Genomic DNA, 19,569 nt, shown 5'->3' on the forward strand with positions numbered 1-19,569 from the left:
AAAAAAAAAACAGTAACTGACATACAACTTCAGCACCAGTCCACTGGTTTTTGTTAAGAACGATGAGCATGGTAAAGAACACAGCCTGGTGACCGTCAGTCCAGCCGTGAAAACACCCGCTCTGAGGGGACTGACGTCGCCCTGATACACGGGTAACTCTGTGCTAATACCGAGTTGACGTGAAACCGAGAGCAGGATGTACCGCCACTAACCAGGGCCGAATGTTCGTCGTTCAAGTGGTACATCATTTGGGTCGTAGACGAGTTGTACTTACACACAGCTTTGCAGAGTTGGCAGTGAACGGAGTCATTTTTTAAATCAAAGTGGCTCCACGCCGCACTTCGCCATGACCAATTCAGGATTAGGCTACTTTTGAACACGGAAACTCGCAGGTACCTGAGTAGGCTTGTGGCGTTTTTTTTCTAACATTGCCCTTGTGTGGTAAAGTGTTTAATTACTGCCATATTAGAAAAATTCATTGCATTCCTTCAAGACTCACACTACACTACAGAACAAGCATTAGTTTTGTCGATTTCTTAATGATCAATTAATCGATCGTCGATTATTATACCCATCACTACTCTGAATACGGTTTCAGGTTAAAATGTTTTTGGTAGTTATCTCAGTGTGTAATCTTAGTAATAATTCTGAAAAAAGGTCAAATGTTTCCTGATACTCCAGATTGGCTACTGACTTTTATAGATCGTTGCTTAATAAAGTCAACCTCAAACATGGAAATCTTCCACAGAAACATAGAAAGTCGAGTTCAGTTCTACATGGGTATTTTTAGCTTAGCAAAATAGAAAATGATGGAAGGAAATTCCCATTCTAAAAGCAGGATCTTACTATTTCCAGAAAGGAGAAAAGATGTAAGCGATATGAAAAAGGCAAAATACAAAAAGAGAGAAAGAAAAAATGCCACTGGTTTTATTCTTTTCAGTGGGATTGTGGTGAGTGCCTAAGGGTTGGATGTGTGTGTGTGTGTGTGTGTGTGTGTTCCTGCTACAAAAAGATGCATCAGTGCTATAACCAACATGTCCAGGCTTTCTATCTGTCTGGAAACCACACAGCTCAGTTATTTATGGGGTTTGTGCAGTAGTCGTTTTATAATATCATTACCATCAGACGCTGAACCTTAGCACGAGCCAAGTTAAATATCTGTTTTATTTTAGGAGGAGATCTTTTTTCCCCTTTTCTTCGCACTATAGTAAGCTGTTTGTATTCTAGGAAGTTTAACACTTTCATAAAGTGACACATGGATATTCTGTGTTGTGTTTTAATGATGTTTATGTACGAATATTTGCAGAGGGGCCTGATGTGTTTGCGTGACTATGTGCCTGTGCAATGGTTAAATGGAATCTAGAAACTTAGGAGCTTGCAAGGATGGATTTATGTACATATGCTTTCTGAGTGTTCAGTACATGTCTGCAACAAACTGAAATGGAAAACATTTTTTAAATAAAAAATGTTATACAAATAATGTATTTAGGCTAGATGCTGCAGATATTTAAAGCATTGAGCCATTTCATAACTGAGGAAAGCCATTTTTAACATGCTAATTTAGTTAATTTGCTAAGTCAGAATTTGTTGCTTTAAGATATTTGTATATGTTTAAAAATTAGGCTTATGTGTGTTTTTAAACACAAAAACAAATGCAATATGCTACAAATGAACATTTCAGAACACAATTTCATAGGCAACCCTTTTATTGTGCAAATAATCCATGTTTTCTCCATTTCTTTGTACTTTAAAAACTAAGTTAGGGCAAGTTTAGAGTGTTTCCAATAATTACATTACCTTATGTTCACCAAAGTGTTGCACATAACAGTAATAAGCAGGCTTTTGATGCACATGGTTTTGTGCTTGATTCTCATTAAGGTTTCTCTCCCTCTGCTGGACAGAAGCAGTACTGCTGCACATCTCTCCCTCCATCACAGCCTTTCTACTAATGACTATACTGAAACTATTCCTGTCAGCAGCATAAAACAGCCAGTTTCAGCACATTTTCTCCACAGAAAGTTGGTCATAGCTAAATATGTTGTGCTTTAAAAGCTTAAACATTAAGTACAGCACTCAGTCACAACATTTAATTTTTAGTACCTGTAATGCATTCCCAACATGTCTAATCTGGAGAATTTTCTCACATGAATAATTGCATCATGTCATTTTCACGAGTTAAGCAACTTTTTAACTCAAAGACATGACTAGACGTTTGCTCAGCGTCCACCATGCTCGTTTTATGACAGTGAGGCCTATTAAGTGATTAAGTTTTATGTTATAGGAGATCGTATGTCAAATATGAAGCTAGAAGCCGCCAATAATCATTCACTCTGTCCAGTTCTTACAGGACCGTTTTCTATAACAGAGCCTGAGACTTGGTTTCTTCCTAGACTCTCTGTAGAGAAATATGAAAACTCATACATCCTCAGCCGCTCAGCCTCTGCCAAGACCCAGCACTCCTCTCTTACACTAAGATTTACACAGTGCTGTCAGTGGCCTGAGTCCACCTGTCACCAGTCCAGTATTTCAGACTCACTCTTATCTATCTCAGCATCATACTTAATATGGATGTTTACTCCTTCAAGCCTGAGCTTTTAGTCCCATGCAAAATAGCACCAAGGAAAGGGTCAACAGGGTATCATTGACAGCTCTGTTAACCCCATTCCTGCTCCCACATATTCAGTGCTGAGATTTATTGGCCTGGAGTGGCTCTGGCAGGGTAGTCTGGGTCTGCAGGGTCCAGTCTGCTGCTCCAGACTAGAATAAGACCTCCATTCAGTAGCACAGAGGCTTCTGCAATTTAGTAGCTCAGGCAGAAGCACCTGCAGTAAAAGAAGAGTAATAATGTGTAAAGCATCCTTATGTGGCTCATATCAAGTTCATGAATCTATACGGTCATATCATTACACAGAAGGAAAAAGCTTTTATACAACCGTCATTTCATTCATTCATTTCTGAATACAGTAAACATAATTCAAAGTAGGGAATTCATAATTATTGACTTTCTTGCTAAGATGTGAAATCACATGAACACTCCTTATATGTGTCTGAAAGGTGTTTAGTTCTATCGTAATGTCCGGAAGGACTACTGGAAGGAATGGAGGAACAGTTCCTTCTCGCTCATCCCCGTCTTCCAACCTTTCTCATGCACCTCTGTATTTGTCTGGACACCACACACATTTCATGCATCCCCAACAATCAACACTCACAGAACAACTGAGCAGTTAAATGTTAACTAGAACTTCTCATGCCAACATGACAAAATAATATATCAACAACATAAAGTAACCAAAAAGTCTCATCCTGGCTAAATCCCCTCTGCTTTGTAAAGAATAAATAAATCCTAAATATTAACTCTGGATTTCTCTCACAGAGAACAGAAGACTACAGGACTTTAGAGGCTTCTTTCTGGTAACTATATTAAAAATGTTTTTCAATATTTCTTATGAACCTGAGTTGAGAATTTAGAAGCACATCCTTTACTAGCTGGCATCTTTTTCTTTCTATCTGTTACTAAAGAAATCCAACAAGGATGACTTGAAGCATTTGTTTGGAAGTATTAACAGATTTTACCATCTTATTGATCTTTGTGGGTCAGGTTTAAAATGGTTTAAATCCTGTCTTTTTAGAAGCAAACATTTTTATAGTATAGTATTGAGAATTATTCATATAAAATTAAATTATGGTGTCCCTCCAGGCTTGATTTAGGGTACTTTACTTTTTAATCTATATGAAAAAGAAATAAAATAAACTAGATTAATGCTAGAGGGAAGTTGTATTTATTTTTATTTTTATTTATACTTTAGTTCTTGGAAGTTTCATCAGGAGATTTGGGCTAAATTTCCACAGTTATGCTGATGTTGGCTTTACATGGCCGTGTCTCCTGATGACTCTGGTCCTGGTCCTGGTCCTGGTCCTGGTCCTGGTCCTGGTCCTGGTCCTGGTCCTGGTCCTGGTCCTGTCAGTTTTAGAATAGTTTTTAAAATTCTTTTACTTATTTTTGAGGCTCTTAATGATCTTGGTCCTGAATATTTATTGAGCTGCTTTTACATTATGAGCTTATTAGAACCTTCAGGTAATGTATTTATTTTTTATTTTATTGACCTCATCTCTGGTTTTCTACAAATATTTTAATATTTATTTTTATACTGATGATTTACATTAAAAGATGAAAGACTTTTTAGCATCCAGACAGGACTGTATAGATAACAGAGGTATTATTTCAATTTATTTAACACTTTGGTTATTTTTCCTACCTAATTAAAGCTGTCAATATTTATTTCCTTCTGAAATTTGTTGCATTGTGTTTTGGTCTTGTACTTGTACAAATAACTGGCCAAAATAATGATGATGAGTAGTTTACTTACAACCAGAATAAGCCTTATTTTTTTTTATTAGCCCTGACTTTTCCTATGAGCAACTGGATCTTTACACTTCATCAAAGATATCCCAGGCCCTTTCTGGTCCTCTGATGCCAGATGCTTACATATGTACCTGAGCTTTGTCTATAGATTAACAAATGTTCTTGAACCAGGTAAGTACACAATCAATACCATCACCAAGCAACGATAAGTATGGACAGATATTTTTTATCTGTATATTCATGTTCTGAGGTTGAATAGTTGTTGAATTTGTTCCACATTGACCATCTGCACCTATCACGCACGAAGAGAGTCAAAGATCTTTCACCATAAAAGATTGTCAGATGTTGTCAGTGTTTTAAAGAATGTCGACAATACTTCAAGACCAAAGCTACAAAAACTGAAAGCATATGATGTGTTTTCTGTTCTCCAGCTATCACTCCTAAACATCACTTTTTTTGTTGTTTTTACAAGGTACAAAGTTCTCTTGCTGAACCCTTTGAAGAGTTAGAATGAATGAGACAAAGGAAGCAGTAGATGCACTGCTGTTAATGGGCAAATGGTTCACATTTAGGCTAGCATCCCGATATGCAGAACACATGTGCCTGCTAACCTGCTGTGTCAGAGCGCTGCTTTGTGAGGAAGATATGATCAAACACCATTTGAGACTGTGGTATAGGTCTACACTGATGAGCTGCCTCCTCCATATTCTACATCAAACACAGTACTGGCACAGTCCTCTGTATCATGATGTGCAGTTTTTTCTGTACATGGTAGCAGGACTTGATGCATTCTTTTACTTGGTTGAAATAATCTACTCTGGATGGCCCTGAAGTCTCAGATTGTTTCCTCAAATGTGCAATTAATAACGCTTTGTTGAGGCGGGCTTGAGTCCATTTAATTAGAATTCTTTCCGTGGCATTTTTTTAACCACTGCAAAAAGAAATAATATTTGATTGTTCACTTGCCAGACGATTTTTGGACTGGACATGTTAGTGTCACATATCAAAGCCAAAAGACCCAGAGTTACAGCAGCTAACTTGCTTTTTATATGATGAACTACTGTCTGTCTGTCTGTACTCTGTGTAAAGTGTAAACCTTTTTTCTCTCTCACTGTCACAACTTAATTCAGAATAAACTTATCCTGTTTTTAGGTCTGTTAGGATTACCAAAATTATTTTTATTTGTAAAATGTTGGAAGAAGTCCATATCTTAAGAAAAAACATTGTAATTATCCCCTGCTTTTGACCCGTCACTAGTCAGACTAGGAGCAGTGAGCAGCCGTCTGCAGCGTCCGGGAAGCTTGTTACAGTAATGTGTGAGAGAATTTGTTATTACTTTTTCAGAGTCAGAAGTTTACCCACATTTGTTTGGTATTTGATTGCATGACCTTTAAAATGTATGATTTGTGTCACACTTTCTGGCTATTTTTCTACAAGCCCCTCACACTAGTCAGCTTAACTTCTGGTCCGTCCCTCCTGACAGAACTGGTGGAACTGAGGCAGGTCTGTAGACCGTCTCACTCGCACTTGTCCTTTTAGATCTGCCCATACATTTTCTGAGGGATTTGGGTCAGGGATTTGTGATGGCCACTCCAAATCAATGGCTGTCATTTAACCACTTTATAACTACTTTATTGTTTATAACTACTTTTATGTTCAGCGTCATTGTCCATCTGGAAGACCTATTTGCACCCAAGCCTTATCTTTCATTGTAGATATTGTCTCTCTGACCAGCTTCAGGATCATCTTCACAACCTCTTTAGCCCGAACCTCTAGTCTCTTTCCTGAGTGGTAAGACGTTTCTGGACGTTTCCATGGTGTATGTATTAATGTTTAAATAGATGAGTGTGGACTTACAAGCATCAGGAAATCCAAGGATAAAAAAGACTTCTGAAGCTCCTCTATTCTCTTCCTGATATCTTGCCTGTTTTTTTTTTTTATTTTCCCATAATGTCAAACAGTTGTTTGAGGTGTAGCCTTTACTACATCCACAGGTGCGCCTCCAGTTAACTCAGATTTCATCAGTTAAACTATCAGTAGCTTCCAAAGCCATGACAACATCATCATGTTTAAAGACACAATAACCTTTGTGTATATAGACTCGAGACTTTCATTATATTAACATTTAACACACATTTACCAAATAGAAATAAATTTGGTAATCCTAACTAACCTAAAAGAGGACAAGTTTATTCTGATTTAACTTCAGACAGTAAGAAAAAAAGGTTTATGTGTCTTTGTCAGTATATGTCGACCTCTTGTTTCAACTGTATATGTAAGTATATATTTATGTGTGTGTGTGTGTTTTGCCCGCTTGAGCTGTACTTCTACCGCTTCACAACACCAACCATGTGACTAGTATTTTGGGCAGCCGTAATGCTGTCAGCTTCAATCCACAGCAAGGACATTATGTGGATTTATGCACGTAATCCACACAGGGTTCTGGCTGTGAGGAGAATTTGGAAAATGACAAAAACAAGCATTTTGATTCTAAATTTAGAGAAAAACAATAAAACAGTTTCAGGTTGTGTAACTACAGCACAAACTAAGGATTGTGTGGTGTTTGACCACACATGCCTTACTTTTAAATCCCTCTATTGTATTTTTTTCTTTTTCAGCAAACACATTGTAGTTAAGTAGCAATAAAACTTAATCAGTTCAATTTCCTGCTCCATATGTGCAGAGAGGCACGAGTTTAAATCAAAGAACAGATTTTTCTCCTTTAAACTACTTGTTGACTGAACAGTGTTGCAGTTACCACGTTGCTAATGGTGTAAAATGATGTGTGCATACTTCATAGCAACTGTAAAACATATTGCGCCTTATAAATGCAACTTATTATTAGTTTTAGGGTTCCACAGCTAATAGTAGCTGGTCTTAAGGGAATCTAATGGTTTCTGGCAAGGTAGTAATCACAGTACAGTGCTCTGTTAGCAGATGCTTTTTTTCTCCATTAGCATTTACCACCACAAACATAAACACATATAAGGATACAGTAACAACAAAACAAGTACTGCAAGAGTAGAATTATGGAGGGAAAGATTGCAGGACCTGAATGCATGAGGGTTTGTATCCTCTCTCCTTTTTTCAAAATGTCTGCTTAATCTTTTTTCTTCTTGTTTTTCTTGGTCATTATTATTTCAGGGAGGCGATCAGACAGCCTCTGTGCTCACTCTTTGCGCCATGATGGACTTAAATTTGATGCAGGAGACGTGCCAACTGGCCATCCGGGATTCAGGTGGCCTTGAAATCCTCCTTAACTTGCTGGATACGGACGATGTCAAATGCAAAGTAAGTTGCTGCGCCAGAACCAGACCTGGATGGCCTGCAGACACAAACTGAGCTGGCCATGTGTGCCAGCCCTTGTTTTAGTTACAGAAACATGAGTGTTGGGTAGGGAGTGTGTCTTTAAAGACATAGGGTAGCAATTATTCACTAGTGTGACATGAGTGTATGCTTTTTTATCTGGTGGAAACAGTTAAACCTATTTTTCTGCACAAATGGAAACCTCATTTTGGCTTAACTTTTTGTTTTATAATAAAACCTAGAAATGTTAATTTTCTTACTGTTATTTCTTTTGCTCTGTATGTTTGTGTAATTAGACTGGATCACTAAAAATCTTGAGAAAGATCAGCCACAACATGCAGATGCGGCAGACTATCGTAGACATGAGAGGCCTGCAGAGCATGGTGAAGATCCTGGACTCATCAGTTAAGGAGCTGAAGGCCTTAGCTGCAGAAACCATCGCAAATGTGGCCAAGTTTCGCAGAGCAAGAAGAGCTGTCAGGCAGTATGGCGGTATCAAGAAACTGGTGGGTATGAATCAACTGTATTATTTTAAAAAAAGGTGTTTTGTTTTAATCTGATCCCGATTTTAATATGACTATTTGCTTTTTGTTTAAAGTGTAAACCACAAACAAGTCTGCCCTTTCCACGCTGCACTTCAAAGCAGATTCCTGACAGTGACCATCCATTTTTTTCTTTGGCTTCTGGGTAAAACAGATAGAATGTCTCCAACATCCTCTGACCTGCATTCATGTTTGTTGACAGAGGGACCTGTGATTAAAGCCTCCATGGCTTGTATATTTTCCTCAGCCCCAAATCGGATGTTCTCATGTGCAAGTCACTCACGGAGGCAGATTAATTTCACGCTATTTTACAAGACCACCTTTGAACTGCGCAGTGTATAATAGCTCTGCCTGCTCTGTCTCACCAGTCAGGAACTATGGATTAAAACCCTGAATGATGGCCATACACCGTCACACTGGGTTTACCAGGCCTAACATCAACAACTCCTCTGACAGTTTTCCACTCCCTGCATTTCTAGTGTTTTCATGCTTGCAGACCATGTGGTAATAGAATTTTAATTACACTCTTAATCACCGCCAACAAGTTGCTGTTCCCATCTGGAATGATCCATTATCACCCCAACCTCTCAAGCAAACTTTGTGAGCGCTTAAACTGATGTTTGAATTTTTTTCATGTGATGATGGAGGTTTTACGTTTAAGTACACATGGTTTTTCTTATGTTTGTGTTTATCCACGCGTAAGTCTGGGGGCCTCTCTCTGCTCAGGTAAAGCTGCTGGACTTCACCCCGAAGTCAGACAACCTGAGCACGGATCTAGAGAAGGATATGGAGGTGGCCCGCTGCGGGGCCCTAGCGCTGTGGAGCTGCAGCAGGAGTACCAAGAACAAGGAGGCCATTCGTAAAGCTGGGGGTATCCCTCTGCTGGGACGCCTGCTCAAGTCTCCCCATGAAAACATGCTTATCCCCGTGGTGGGCACTTTGCAGGAATGTGCCTCAAAGGTGAAGCAGCCGTAGGAATCCATCTCCATTCTAAGCAAAAACACATGCAGCTCTAAAATAAAAGAAAAGTGAAAGAAAATAAAATACAATATAATATTCAATAAATAAATAATAATAAACAATTAATAATAAATCATGATATTAAATTAAATATGTAAATAATACTAAAATAAATAAGATGAGAAAAAAGCAGCACATTTGTAACAAAAGGGCATCTAGGGGTTAAAAACAGATAATGAAGTAATTTTCTTAAGTAATTTATGTTAATAAGGAGTTAGTTGAAGTTAATAAAATATTTACATTGATCCAAATCAAGTGAATTGTTCGTTAGTGCCATGAATTAATATGGTTTCATATCACAGGCCACTTTCTGTTGTATTATCAACAGATACACTATTCCTGTTTAAGTCTTATTTATTTATTTATTTTAAAAAGTAAATTTCCTGCCCAGAAAATTAGAGAAATTATATAAAGTTTGATAAATTTATATCAACCCAGCTCTATAATTAGGAACATACACGTTCTAGATTCTCCTCTTCTGATCTACTCGTTTGATTTACTAATTCATGTGTTACCACAGGAAAATTGCCGGGTTATTATTCACACTGAAGGGATGGTCAAGGATTTTGTTAAAAACCTGAGCAGTGACAGTGATGAGCTACAAATGCATTGTGCCAGTGCAATCTTTAAGGTACCTGACTTTCTTCTTTCTCTGTTATCTGACCTCACCTCTCTGGCTCAGACTGCAGCTGAATTAACATATATGCCTCCGTCTCTCTTACAGTGTGCAGAGGACAAACAAACCCGCGACCTGGTGCGAAAGTTCAAAGGCCTGCAGCCGCTGGTTTCCCTGCTGGGTAAAGCAGACAACAAGGACCTCCTGGCTGCTGCCACTGGGGCCATTTGGAAGTGTTCAAACAGCCCGGAGAACGTGGCTATGTAAGCTCTAACACACACTCTTACATTACCATGACTGATTCACACACCTGGGCCTGAAGCAAACAGTGCACATACACCTTTCTCCTACACAGACTGGTAATCAATAAAGAGAGAACATGTGGTGAGTGAACATGTCATGCATTGGTCAGACCCCACGTACACGTGTTCCTAGAGTGATGAAGCCTCATATGGTGGGCTGGAAATGGACAAGGAGGCAGCACATTTCTATGATCACAAGCTCAAGTTTTCTTTACCACCGTTTTCAGTCCAGCAACAAGAATTTGAAATGCAAGTGAGATGAGTTTTTTATTCAGAAGGTTTAATTAGAAACTCCTAATCACACGGATATAAAATAATGTCGCTTCCAGCTTTTCTGGCTTCTTTCTGACTGATTAACACTCATCCATCAGCATCCCAGTTCTGCAGCGTTATTTAGCTGGAAGCCCAAACTTTTTCTAACTTTACATTTCAAAATGATGCATTTTTATCCAGTAAATACCTTGAAAACAATAATAAAATTGTTTATCTTTATTTTGACCACTTTGACTTTTAACTAAATTTCATTAAATGTAATTAATTTGATTTTAACATTATTTTATCATAAAACAAACAATTTAGTAGAGTGTGCTTAGTGTGTTAGTGTTATTTTATCTGGTTTTAGGTCTTAATGTTTGTTTTATTTATGTTAATTTTAACTGTTGGTGCTTTAAGGAAATGTGTACACCTGTACATCCACACCAGGGAAGAGAAATTTTACAGAAGCAGCTCAGCCTCAGGATCCATTTCACTTTGAAATCTTTGGTTTTATTCAGTTTAGTGAAGCCCTTTAAGTTAATTTTTTTTCTACTCAACATTCAAGCTTCAAATAAAGAAACATTTTCTTAAACCTTATTACTGTTCACAATAATTGTAATAACCATCAATGTCTATTGGGTTATGATCCTTAAAATATATTTAAACAAGTTACTGAGAGCAGCACTGCGAAAACAGGGTGCACACAAGTTCTTTCCTGGTGCACCCAAATTAAAAAGTTTGGCGCACCAGTGCAACCAATACTAAAAGTTAGTCTGTAGCCCAGGCTTATAATGTTACACCCACACAGATAAATTATAAATCAGAACATGTCTGCGTTGTGTAAACATTCACCGTTATTCTGAAACCACTCACAGGTTAAAGTATCTGGCTTTTAGATTCATACTAAACACGTTTGAGATGTTTCATTGCGTTTTTATAACTTGTGATACAAGTTCACTTGTGATCAGTTCGAATTTGATGAATCACAACACGCAGGAAGAGAAATCTTACGAGACTTTGAGTAAAACATTTAATGGGAATTAGACATTTTATCCACATGTGGCCATAACTTTAGAAACATGTGCTTGCTAAGCTGATGCAGTTAACAGCAGTCCCACAGTATGTAAAAAATTAATAGCAACAATGGATCGTGAACACGAAGGGGGTTCAGCTAAGTGAAGTGCATCGCCAGTCGTCATGCTATAACCACATATGTTACTTTTATATGCAGCTATCACTCCAGCTGTGTCACTTTTTCCACTCTCTGTTGTCACATCTCCCTTTGCTTCTCTGTCGGGTCCGGTTGAAGTGATTATTTGTGTAAAATGTCAAGATTTTTTGTTCAGAGTATCAGCTTTGATGTTTTATGCAAGTGTTTGCCTTTAGATTTCATACTTTTCCACCATTAACAAAGGATCAAGTCAGCGTGCAGAGTTTACAGGCCTCAGTGATGTGTCATTTAAAGCCTGTTAGTGCTGTACCAGGCTTGGGCAAACTGAAAGAGTCAGACTCCAGAGAGTAAATTTCTGATGTGAAATGATGGCAGGGCCTTTAATCATTTGTCATGTAAGACAGGGATTTATTTAAACGTCACTTAGCCTGGTTTCTGCAGTAGTGACATTTCTGGAAAGGTTTCTGACTTGTCCTTCAGTGTCAGATAATTTTTAAATCAGTAATTTTCCTTTTAAAATAAATAAGGCCCATAGACTGTGCCCTGGCAGACTAATACATTTCCACTAGTGTGCCCCTGACAGAAGGAATTGTTTTCATTTATTTTCTTATTCAGTTTTACTTCAGTGGCCGAGAATTTAATATGCAACTGACACGGAGGGATTTAACACCTCAGTAACTCAGCCTGTTTTCCTCTCTGTAGAAAAGAAACGGATAAAAAATTGTCTTGATCATTTTCTGTAATAACATGTATGAAGCTCAAGGTATTTTAATGAGGGAGATGATGTTAAAAGGCTTTTGTTAGTTAGAATTGCTGTGGAATAAGTGTGGGTTGCAAAATATTTTCAAAATTTAATTAAATGTACATTTTCAGTGTCCCTCAGCAAGCTGCATTAGACCAGTTGGTGGTAATCACCTTGTAGGTGGTTGCTAAGTGCAAAGAAAACCCAAAAGGGAGCCCAAAAACCTACAAATGTTTAATCACCTGACAGGCTATCAGTCCAGCAAAGGTGCAGAAAACATGGAAAAAGTCAAAGTCAGCTCAATTCTGCAACATGTACAGACAGGCAGAGAATTAAAATTGTGGTGCTCTCACACCTTGGTGCATGAAAAAAATAAGAATGTAAGCCAATAAACAAGACAAACAAAACAAGCACTATCAATAAGTAAATAAAACACAATAGTAAATAGAAAAGGCAAATTAGTCAATATGCGTTTATGGTTATAGTGCAAAAAATATACAACCCATGCAACCTGATGCAGCAGGTTTTACACTGAACATCACTCTAAAGCCTGGCAAGCTTTCTTTTTCCGGGCATGTAAACATGGAATTCTCAGCCACTTCGGTGAAAGACTTTCCAAAGAAAATCCTATCAAATTTCTGGAGTCGCAGTTCGAAAATATCAGAGAGACAGAAATGCCTGCAACACGCATTTGAGAAATATATTCATAACATAATTTGTTGGCGGAGTTTGCGGATGTTGATGAAGAGGACGTTAAAACTGAGGCGAAGGCTCACCGTTGCCCTTGCAAGACTCAGCCACCTCATATGTTGACGATTCATGTACAGAACAAAAGTATTAGAAACAACAGTGTTCTTGCATTGCAGGGTAAGTCGGTACCAGCTGAGTTTTATTTTAAGCTAACTTTCCTATATGACTCCCCATAGTTTTCAGTATCTAATATGGTCTAGCCGATTGCTAAATGTTTTCCATTTGTTTATAGTTTACCACGATATTGTTCCCACATTGTGGGTTTGATCAACACATTGCTTATGATTAAAGGACAAGCGGAAAGCCCAGTTAAAGCTTGCACTAGTTCACCACAACAATGGCACAAACCAAGAGGAGCCTAAATAATGGCTGTGCCCACGTCAACAGTGGTTGTCGCAAAGGCCAAAAAAGACCGCAAATGCCACTACACACAGAGCAGGTACGTGTAATTTTACGGACATGGGGGGCTGGTGTATTAATGCTTAATTTACTTCTAGCCTGATTAGGTTCATCACAGTAAATGGTAATATCTAATTAAAGATCACTTCTTATTTGAGTTTATTAAAAGCCAGTGGCTGATGCACGTCGTATTGAGGTGTATTTTCTTTTATCTTTTGTCTTGAATAAACAGATTGATCTAAGCAAAAACGATTTTCCATTGTGGATAATAAAGGACATCTAATCTAATGTTAATAATACCTTTTTTTTGCTAGAATGAGGACCTCCTCAATAACAGATGAGGACTTGATTCTCCTGCAGCAGGAGACAGGAACTCCCGTCACCTACGTCACTTCCATTGAGGTAGTTATTGGAGAGAGTAAATACCCCCCTGGAAGGGGTTTAAGACATCAGGTAAATGAAAAGCACTTGACTGAACTAAGTCTTTTTGGAACAAAATTCAAGTTTTAAAAGTGCAAGTAATCTCTAATAGTATTCAACACAGAAATGAAAACACCAAGATAACATTTCCACACTTAATTCATCTTCACATTGAGGGAAAGCTCGTCGTCAGCAGGTGGATTCTTCTCATAATTAGGTGTGGTTGGAAGTTGGACAGCATGCTAACCACATACCACAGATGATTTATGTATACAAGACACATATTTGGGATCCCACCAGAATGATCTTAAACTTTTTATTTTGGTTATTAGTCTTTCACATGAACTCTGTGCTTAGCAAGTTGTTTTGTCATCTCAGCATCTTTATGTGGCATTTGAAAGTTTGACCTGGCTAAAGGTGGAATGTTCAATTTTAGACCAATATGTTCCACTTCTTTTTCAGAGGTTTTTTTTAGAAGAAAACCCTTTTCAACCATTATTCCATCTCTTACTTTAAGGTAGCCACACTTCATACAACCCTGCAGTAGCTCTGTGATATTACACTAATTAAAGATCTCTTTGCCTGGGTTGGATCCAGTGAAAAGGGCAGACACAACCATAACTGCACCTCATGGGCCACAGGCAACTAGAGACTTGAGTGTGTTGGTGGACTTGTAAGTACAATAGGTTGCACTTTGCAAGCCTAATGAAGCAGGCTTCTCTGTATTCAGTTTTGTGATGTGCAATATTGCAAATGTGTTTGGAGGTTCTGCTTAAAGTTAGCTGGTTCTGTGAAATTACATCTCGGTGTGGCCAAATGGAGAGTTGGCTAAGTCTGTCATTCATGTCGTCTACCCAAGAGTTTTTAAGTTCTTTTTCAAACGGCTTGAGTTGGCCATCTTACGATTCTAGTTCCATATTCAGGTTCAACTGCTGGTTCTGTTGTGCTAATCTCTCCTTTAGAGTCTTTAGCTCCTCCTCATGGGTGCCCGTGTGAATGACAAAATTACCCCCCCCACAAAAAAAAAAAAAACTTTTAATAATTTTTATGTTTTCTTCCTTTTACAGCTTCATCTCATCAGCAAACCACCTGCAAACTTGCACAACAATTTCCCTGATTTCCCTTTACCATCACAACCAACAGATGTGTGTACGGTGCTGAATAAAAACAACATGCTTTGCTGCAGTAAAATGACCATTACTTTGTCTGAGTCAATAGTTGCACTAAACCAAGCATTACATTGTTTTCCTTTCTGGTTATTTATATTTTTAAAAGTTTTGTAACTCTAGTGAATGGCAAAGTTTACACAACACAGCGACAGTGGTGACTCTGTTTCACGTGGATGTCACACTGCGACACATTGTTTACATAAAGGCCTAGCAGTCATAAGTGTATGTCCATACCATGTTCCTTAAATAAAGCACTTTGAAATAAAAGAAATAAAAGTTTGTCAGTCAACTAGATGGTATTAATTTGTACAACAAACCTTTTCAGGAGCCTCCTTAAGGCATTGGCTGTGAGACTCATGCATTTGAGTGACTTCACCCGCTCTCACGCCTCCCATTTGTCACGCTTAAATACACATCAAGATCAATACTGACTAATCGAGAGGTTCAGGAGGATTCCCAGTGGGCTGCGTTACTCTTGGGCCGGTGTCTCGGTGATACAAACAAATAAGTGGGAACGGGCCTACGATATGATTCAAGTATCTGAGAAGAATAAATAGTAGTGATGTGCGGATCAATAGTGAAATATCTGTTCCTCCTATATTAACATATAACTAAATTTTCAGGATAAGTAGGGAACTACGTCTTCTGCCTGTAGGCATATGTGAAAAAGGCGCAGCGTGGTTCATTAACTACTCAGTGATCAGTCCAACACGCAGTGATGAATGGAGATATTTCAGCTCCACAAACAGCAACAATGCACAGTTTGATGTGTGTGTGAAGCCAACAAAGTTCATTAAACATCAGAGAATCTACCATAAGACGAGGTGATAGAAGAGAGGAGGAGAACAGGTGCTGCTAGGGAGGAGACAGATGTTACTCTGAGTCCTTTGGTGCTGCAGGCAGGTAATATCAGGTACTATCAGAAGGAGAAAATGTAGAGATGGTGGATCTTGTATGTGTGGCAGTGTTACTGGTTTTTGGGGTAGTGGTTTACATCTACCTGCTGGTAGGTTTACATTTTTGTGTTGATGTTTAAACAACAGGAGTTACCTGTAATCCTAAAACTAAGGTTACCTTTTTAGTTCAAATGTGCAGTAATAAATATCAGCCACTCATTGCTGACAGCTGAGTTATTTGGGATCTGTCTGTTGAGTCTGAAAAAAGACTTTCGTGATCAGTAAGTTATGCCTGCAGAGACTGTGGGGCAGGGGTGTTGCTAGACATAGGGCTCTACAGGGGCCCAGGCCCCCCATTGGTCAGATAAAATTTTTTATTATGAAGACATGCTATGTTTATGAAATGAGCAGCATTATGTTCCATCTAGCTAACCTGACTGTTACTGCTGACTGGGAACTGTCTGACTGGGAAAGGGATTCATTGGAGTTTACCCTGGTGGATGAAAGGGTAGCCTCCCTCTGACTTCAGGTGGGGGGAAAATCAGCACCTCCAAATCCTGGGCGCCTCCCTAGTGAGGAGTTCCGGGCATGTCCCACCGGAAAGAGGCCCCGGGGAGACTGGGTTTCCCTGCTCAGGCAGCTGCCCCCTCGACTCGACTCCGAATAAGCGGCAGATAATGGATGGATGATGTGTGGAGCAGGGTGTGAATGAAAGTAAAATTGGCCTCCTCTTCAGGAGGAAACCAGCACATGCACTGCAAATGTTTTTAATGGCCGCTTGTGTAAATGACCCCCCCTTCACACTTTTTCAGCCTTATTTGAATCACTTAAAGTGTCTGGGTCAGGCACAAGCTTGGAATGAACAGAACGAACCATTACTGTCAAAAAGGAAAGGCTACTAATGGTAACATGGGCACAAGCTCTTTTCAGAAACAATCACAGGCTGAGTGGCGCAGAGAAATGAAAATCATTTTGGAATATATTTTGCTGCAGCAATAATTAGAGGCAGTGTGAGATTTTTTCCTTCATTCTTTCATTTAATTCATGGTCAAATGTAACAGGTCTTGCGGCCTTGTGCAACAAGAGGATTACTTGTTATTTATGTGACTACTGATTTGTGTGGTCTGGACAGTATAGAGGTTGGCGGGACCTCCACTCAAGACAAGTAGCAGCATATGTTAGCCATTTTCCTGATTAATGATGCATCCAAATGAGAAATGATTGATGCTCTGAAATATAATTACACTCATAACATAAGTGTGTTTGTCTAAAAACCACATTGTCATAGGCTCATGTTTTTTCACCAGGCTACTATTACCTGACCGTGGGTGCATGCATGAGGAAAAAAACAGAGACAGAAAGCCGACTCAGGAACAGTGAAATATTATTTTGTGCAGTTTTATGGGCGCATCCACATGTGGCCCCTTGAGCCTGTGTACTGAGGTGTTATGGACACACAAAAATGCTGTATAAAGTTTGAACAAAAGACTCAAGGAACAACTTTGCAATGGAAAGTGGTGACTGCCAAGTCTTAGGCTGTATTTGCCAGTGCAGTAATGCTTGGGGTCAAGATTGTGGGGTTTGCTTCCAAATACTGGCTACCCCTCCTTCTTACCTCTTTTCCAGCCCTATGATGAGCAGACCATAATTGCCCCTCTAAATGATACTTCTCCTCACCTCATGATGGTTCTCTGTCACCCATTTCTTAAAGTACTGCTGTGTCCTTTTAGATGAACTAGATTGATCTGTTTTCTTAAATTTCAGATTTAATTAATGCCCATTTTTTTCAGTGTCGTCATTATATTTGGGCCTAAAAAAAACAAAAACAAATTACAGTAAATAAATCAGGTTGTATTTGTTTTTTTTAAATGATAGCAGATAATTGATAGCTGCCTTGCATTATCTGTATCCCTGGATATGCCTCAATTTTCTTCAGACAGCATTTTGCTATCACATAATTACCTCGGCTTGGCTTGACATAATAAAAATAGACATGACACGGTGTTCATTTATCAAGATTTATGTCTGTGACTACAAGATAATTCTACTGTAGTCAGGTGTAGTCACCACTTCGGCGATGGTGCAGGAAAACCATTGTTTTTCATTATGGTGAAAATTCACTGGAGTTAACTTTGGCAGCTCCTCTTTTCATTAGCAGTGTTTGCACTTGCAAGTTTAGGCTGTCTGTCGGTGGACCCTGACCAAAGCCAAACGACCTTGGCTATCTACAATAGCTTACGGTCCGTGATGCCAGCAACCGTAACTGTGAATAAAACAGCTGTAGAGCTTAAATCTACATCAGAAGTTTGTTGAGGTTTTTTGCAACCGCAGTATATCCCTTTTAAATGTTTACTATAGTTTACCACTCAATAGCATACGCAAACAAGGCAAAGTCACAGCTAAAGAGGGAGGAAGCGTTTCCAAGCCACAGCAAAGCTTTGGTTATGCAAAGTAAATGTGAGAGAGCCGTGGGAAAAGCGCCTGTTGTGCCTGTGTTGCTGAGGGCAATGTTTTCTCTACCTTTGACTTTAAAAACTAGCAATAAATAATTAATATATTAGCTAATAAAAAGTGTGACTCTATGGAAGATGCTATTTCCCATTTCAGGTTAAATCTTGTTCACATTGATGCGCCTCAATTTCCATCAGTAATGTTTTTTATTCTACTAAAATTGACATAAAAATGCCAAAGACATTTATAGTTACCAAATTATCTGGGAATATTGCCTTATTGTGGTTTAGCTTTTCATGTACTGCTTCCATTATGTTTACATTAGTAGCCTATTACTAATCAGTTGGATTAATCAGCTAATCAGATTGATGCAATTTCTTAAGATCATAATGTCTGTCACAGAGACTATCTGGAAACAAACCCGGATGCAAATTACACTCAGTTACAAACTGTACCATGAGATGGAAAAGCACCAAAAGACACAGAAGAGGCATTGAAATAACCCCATGATCAGCCAGTGGTTGATAGACAAGTCTAAAACGCATCTTCACCATTGGTCCTTTTCTCTAGAGCTTTAACAGAGACTAATGTTGAGCCTCCAAAGCTGTTTCTTTTTTCAGATATAAAACAGAGTTCTTATAGAGTAATATTAACATTTAACATAGGAACATTTTTAGCTCTTATAGGGTTTTGAGTTGGTAGGTCATCATATCAGACACCCAAATGTAAGTTCTCATCACCACATGTACTCTGAAACAATTCAGCTAATACCTTCGACTGAAGTATTCTTTAAAAATTTATTCAGGACATTAAAACTGTTTTCTCTTTTATTTTCTGAAACCTGCTTTGTTTTTATTACAGTATTTTCTGGACTGTAAGTCACTACGGAGTATAAGTCGCAGCAGTCATAAAATGTGTCATGAAGAGGGGGGAAAAACATATATAAGTCACACTGGACTATAAGTCGCACATATTTAGAAATTTATTTCACAAAAAGCAAGACTAAGAACAAATATTTAATCTTGAAAGGCAAGTTATTTAACTACACAATAGCACACAAAAGAACAGGCTGAATTTGTGTCCGGTATGTTAACTTAACATTAGGGTTTTCTCCAGGATTTTTTTTCAGCTGTGATGGAGAACTAGTCTCCTTAATACACTTAATGT

At 38.5% G+C, this 19,569-nt stretch overlaps 1 protein-coding gene across 7 annotated transcripts in view; it reads left to right on the forward strand.

The window, feature by feature from the left end:
- The window catches only part of odad2 (outer dynein arm docking complex subunit 2), a 68,090-nt gene that overhangs the window by 26,565 nt on the left and 21,956 nt on the right, over window positions 1-19,569 (forward strand). For 6 of the 7 annotated variants that reach the window (XM_041969082.1, XM_041969085.1, XM_041969083.1 and 3 more), the window contains 5 exons: window positions 7,508-7,654; window positions 7,966-8,175; window positions 8,938-9,171; window positions 9,752-9,862; window positions 9,956-10,110. In XM_041969082.1, the coding sequence (XP_041825016.1) occupies window positions 7,508-7,654; window positions 7,966-8,175; window positions 8,938-9,171; window positions 9,752-9,862; window positions 9,956-10,110 (857 nt within the window). The remainder of the gene's footprint in view (window positions 1-7,507; window positions 7,655-7,965; window positions 8,176-8,937; window positions 9,172-9,751; window positions 9,863-9,955; window positions 10,111-19,569) is intronic. The other variant, XM_041969084.1, reaches the window with a different exon arrangement.

The sequence above is a fragment of the Melanotaenia boesemani genome, chromosome 18 (assembly GCF_017639745.1).
Source record: "Melanotaenia boesemani isolate fMelBoe1 chromosome 18, fMelBoe1.pri, whole genome shotgun sequence".
NCBI classification, from domain to species: Eukaryota; Metazoa; Chordata; class Actinopteri; order Atheriniformes; family Melanotaeniidae; genus Melanotaenia; species Melanotaenia boesemani.